Source organism: Rhagoletis pomonella, unplaced genomic scaffold (assembly GCF_013731165.1).
Source record: "Rhagoletis pomonella isolate Grant_MI unplaced genomic scaffold, Rhpom_1.0 Rhpom_scaffold_10976, whole genome shotgun sequence".
NCBI classification, from domain to species: Eukaryota; Metazoa; Arthropoda; class Insecta; order Diptera; family Tephritidae; genus Rhagoletis; species Rhagoletis pomonella.
Genome location: NW_023469502.1, coordinates 1 through 4,247, shown reverse-complemented (window position 1 = coordinate 4,247; position 4,247 = coordinate 1). Strand labels below are relative to the sequence as shown.

Sequence of the window (4,247 nt, the reverse complement as noted above, 5' to 3'; positions counted from 1 at the left end):
ATATATATATTTTTTTAAATAAGATTTCAAACTGTTAAAAAAATTACTATACTCAATCTTAATAAGCGAAGGTATCAGTTCTGCACCGCCAGACTTGGCCTCTAGATTTGCCATAATGTATTATTTTTTTCGAGAAGGGTTGCCAACTATTTGAAAATTATTAGATATTCACCGTTTGATGGATAACAAAACGGCACACCAAATGAAAGCCTTCCTTATACAAGGTGGCGCAAAAGTAACCTTGCGATGTTTTTTGGCTGTAATTTAAAAAAAAAATGAAAAACTTTGATTCTTCTTGTGGATTATTTTTATTTGGTCTTTTAATTTTTTTTACATCAAGTCGAGAATATGATTTCATGTAAATGGCCGCTGCCACAGTTGATTGCCATTTGAGCCCTTTTTATGGCATTTTCCATCACTTTGGCCAAAACTTCCGGCGATAGGTCCTCACATTCTTGACGGATATTGTCTTTAAGAGCTGCAAGAGTCTGAGGCTTGTTGACATAAACCCGCGACTTCAAAAAGCCCCACAAAAAGAAGTCTGGAGCGGTCAAATCAGGCGATCTTGTTGGCCAGTGCAAATCGCCAAAACGGGAGATTAGGCGCCCGGGAAATGCATCCTTCAGCATATCGGTTGTGGCACGTGCAGTGTGTGCCGTTGCACCGTCCTGTTGGAACCACATGTTTTCCAATCCCAATTCATCAAGTTGCGGCAAAAAGAACTCGTTGATCATTGCTCTGTAGCGCTCACCATTCACAGTAACCGTATAGCCCGCGACGTCTTCGAAGAAAAAAGGTCCGATGACTCCTCCAGCGAAAACAGCACTCCATACAGTGACTTTGAGCGGGTGTAATGGCTCTTCGTGGGTTACACGCGGATTTTCATTGCCCCAGAAGCGTAAATTTTGCTTATTTACGTACCCGCTAAGATGGAAATGGGCCTCATCACTCATGATTATTTTTGATGAAAAATCATCTTCCTCTTGGTGGCATATCAATATCAGCAATATTACGCGTTCTGGAGCAGTGTAGCGTAACATTGTTTATTAACGTGTATTTCGCATGTGTTTACTACACAAATGTCAAAACAGAACTGACATTAGGGGCCAATCGCAAAATTTATAGCATTTTCTGATAGGAGGATTACTTTACATTGTACATAATATAAAGGCAAGACGAGATTTTTCGAACACGCTAATCTCGAAACGTGAGATGTCAAGTGAAAGGCTTTGGCCTCCAGATGTACAGTAATGTATTTTTTTCTTTAGTAGGGCTGCCACATTTTTATAAATTACAACATCTTCACCATTCGTTGGACTTCAAAGAATTTTTAAAAAACATTTATAAATTTTAGTCTGATGATAGTTTCATTATAGATCCTACTTTCTCGTATTAAAAAAACTTTTTTTTGTATATAGGCTGGCCTCATATATATGTATGTATGTACATTAGGGTGGTCTAAAATAAAAATTTGAAATTTTGTCTTAATGGAAAAAGAATATCTGTACTTTGTTGTTAAAAAAAAAATTATGTTTATAACTGCCTCAAAGTCCATGAAAGGCTAAATGTATTTTATATGATATGATGAGATCCGACAAAGGCACGGCCTTTCCCCATATGTTTAATGGATGAAATCTACTTTGTATGAAATTTAACATGTTAGGTAATATTTCGCGAGTGGGTTGGCTGAAAAATCCTGGGCAGGATATTTTTAATTAAATATTCAAAAATAATTTTTTTTATCTAATTTTGCACTCAATTATTTAATGGACCAATTACATTTATACCAATCGAAAGCATAAAGCCTGTGGAATGTGTTAAGTAGATGAGTGAAAATTACTAATAAATATTACCTACCTGACCATACCTGCCAACCCGATAGGTAGCCCAGGAAGAAAATAGACAACCCAACGTTTTCACATTCTATGGGCTTAATACTTTCGATTGGTAGATAAATTGTTCATTAAACCAAAGAGTACAGAATTAAAACAAAATAATACGAATTTTCGAATATTTAATTAAAAATATCCTGGCCAGAATTTTGTCAGCCCACTCACTCGCAAAATATTTACTAACACGTTAAATTTCATAGAAAAATGATTACATCCATTAAACAGATGGGTTAAGGTCGTGGCTTTGTCGGATCTTAGACTAATAAGTCTTCAAAATAAATATCTTTCGAACGGTTTGTCATCAGGAGACCTCCAATAATAATGCACAATTTCTTAATTTTTAGGATTTTTTAATAAAAATAATAATAAAATAACAGAGTAAGAGTGGCGCTTAGACCATAGGTTAGTGCTTGGCCGATCTTCTCCTCGATTTGTGGCGTGCGCCTTGATGTTGTCACACAAAGGTGGGGGATCTACAGTTTTACGCCGACTACGACCGGCGATTGTATTTTTATGATAAACTGATTTTCATGGCATAATATAAAGAATACACTCGAAGGTCTGCCATTGCCTACCAAAGGTCGACCGCTATTAGATTTTTTTCTTTTTTTCATTTTAATACGCACGATTTTTATGGGTTGGTTTTTGGAATAAATTATTGGGTATTGTTATTGGAAATCTTTCAAAGAGAAAAAGAGTTTTCCGATCGCAAAATTTTGCTTCTAAACATTCTATAGCACTTCTACAAAAAACATTGGTATTTTTCCATTTAGAAAAATCCTAGGTAGTGAAAGCTTAACATTGTAAACCTTTTTCACTGGCATGTCCTTTTTGGACCACCCTAATGTACATAATTCTCACTGCGACTGCTCTGAGTTTCCATGCGTCTATGTATTTCTGCCGCTGAAAAGTAATAATAATAAATTCAACTAATTGCATTTTTATAGCAAAACTTTGCATCATAAATAAATGGGTTGACGAGTTGACGACAGCGTGAAAATACCACGGTTCATACGCACCCAATATAGCACCTAGTGTATGTATGTATGTACATATATCAAAATGAAAACCAGAAAATTATAAGCAACCAGAAGTGAAAGTGAAAAACGGCAACATTTGGCGCTGGATGCCTTTTGCGTCACGCTCTACATACAACACCTATACAAAATATGTATGAATGTAAAAATGTATAAATGTATGTGTGTATGTAATATGTCTTACTGGGCTCTAACTGGCAACTGCACATCTTAATTTACGTGCAACGTCCTCATTAAAAGTGAAAGTTTATTTAAATTAATGCAGCGTGAACACGCCTTCAAGTATGCCATAAAATATCCAAAGAAATTCTTACTTCTTTTTGGGTTGAGGGCGGGTGAAAGGGGCGACGTCGAAAATAAATCCATAAAATATGAAGACTTTACACCTGGGTCGCTTATTTTTCTTTCTCTTTCTCTTTCTTTCTACTCACTTTCTTATTGTATATATATAAGTTTCTTAATTTACGTACCTTAGCCAGCAAAGTTTATTTATTTTCACATTAAAAAGACGCAATATTAAGTTGAGACCATCAAAATCGTTCACATTGATTGAAGGGCTGTAATTACAAAAATATGTAAGCATGTAGATATGTATGTGTGTACAGAACTAAAAACATATGGCACAAAAACTTTAAAATGATGGTGACACGGCATCGCAGTTCATGTGTGGGGCGATTAAAAATTGCATGGTTTGAACGGCAAGGATAAAAATGAGATATGAAATTATTTTTCCAATTTAATGTATCCTCCTGCTAATTACACTGCAGGGAGAATCTCAAGTTTTGAAATGACACAGAAAAACGTCGAAACACGTAAACTTAATTTTGAGTCATTTTTCCAGATCAGATCATTTTCACAAGATATTTAAATTTTTATAAAAAAAAATCACACACACACTAAAGTCTGTTTTTTTCTTTTCCCAAGAAGAGGAAGTTACTAGCGATGTAAACCGATGCATAAGTAAACACGTTTTGATTGGTCAAATGAAAGTGTCCAAAAATTCTTTGTATGAAATAGCAGCAGGAAATATTATTACTCGCACGCCATATCGTATATAGCCGCAGTCGTGCATGGTATGGTTATGGGTAACATTTTCCAGTTTGAAATTTTTTCATTCGCAATGCAAACTTAAAATGAAAATATCTTGGGAAAATTACCTGATCTAGAAAAACGGCAAACAGATGCGTAATCTACGACGCAAAATTAAGTTTACGTGTCTCGGCGTTTTTGACGTAGAATACGTCTTACCTTAAGGTATGGGGGCTATGTTCAAATGTTGTAGTTGTAATTTTTAGAGCTTCACAAAAACGCTTATTGC

The 4,247-nt window shown here is 35.2% G+C and overlaps 1 protein-coding gene across 1 annotated transcript; it reads right to left on the bottom strand.

Moving 5' to 3' along the window:
- Nucleotides 1–335: 335 nt before the first annotated feature.
- Nucleotides 336–1,040, bottom strand: LOC118756585. Its single transcript, XM_036491337.1, has one exon. It carries the CDS (start codon nucleotides 1,038–1,040, stop codon nucleotides 336–338), a length of 705 nt encoding a protein of 234 aa, XP_036347230.1.
- Between the last annotated feature and the right edge of the window lie 3,207 nt (nucleotides 1,041–4,247).

Coding starts and splice junctions, on each gene's coding strand:
- LOC118756585 (XM_036491337.1), bottom strand. CDS start 1,040: ATGTTACGCTACACTGCTCCAGAACGCGTAATATTGCTGATATTGATA.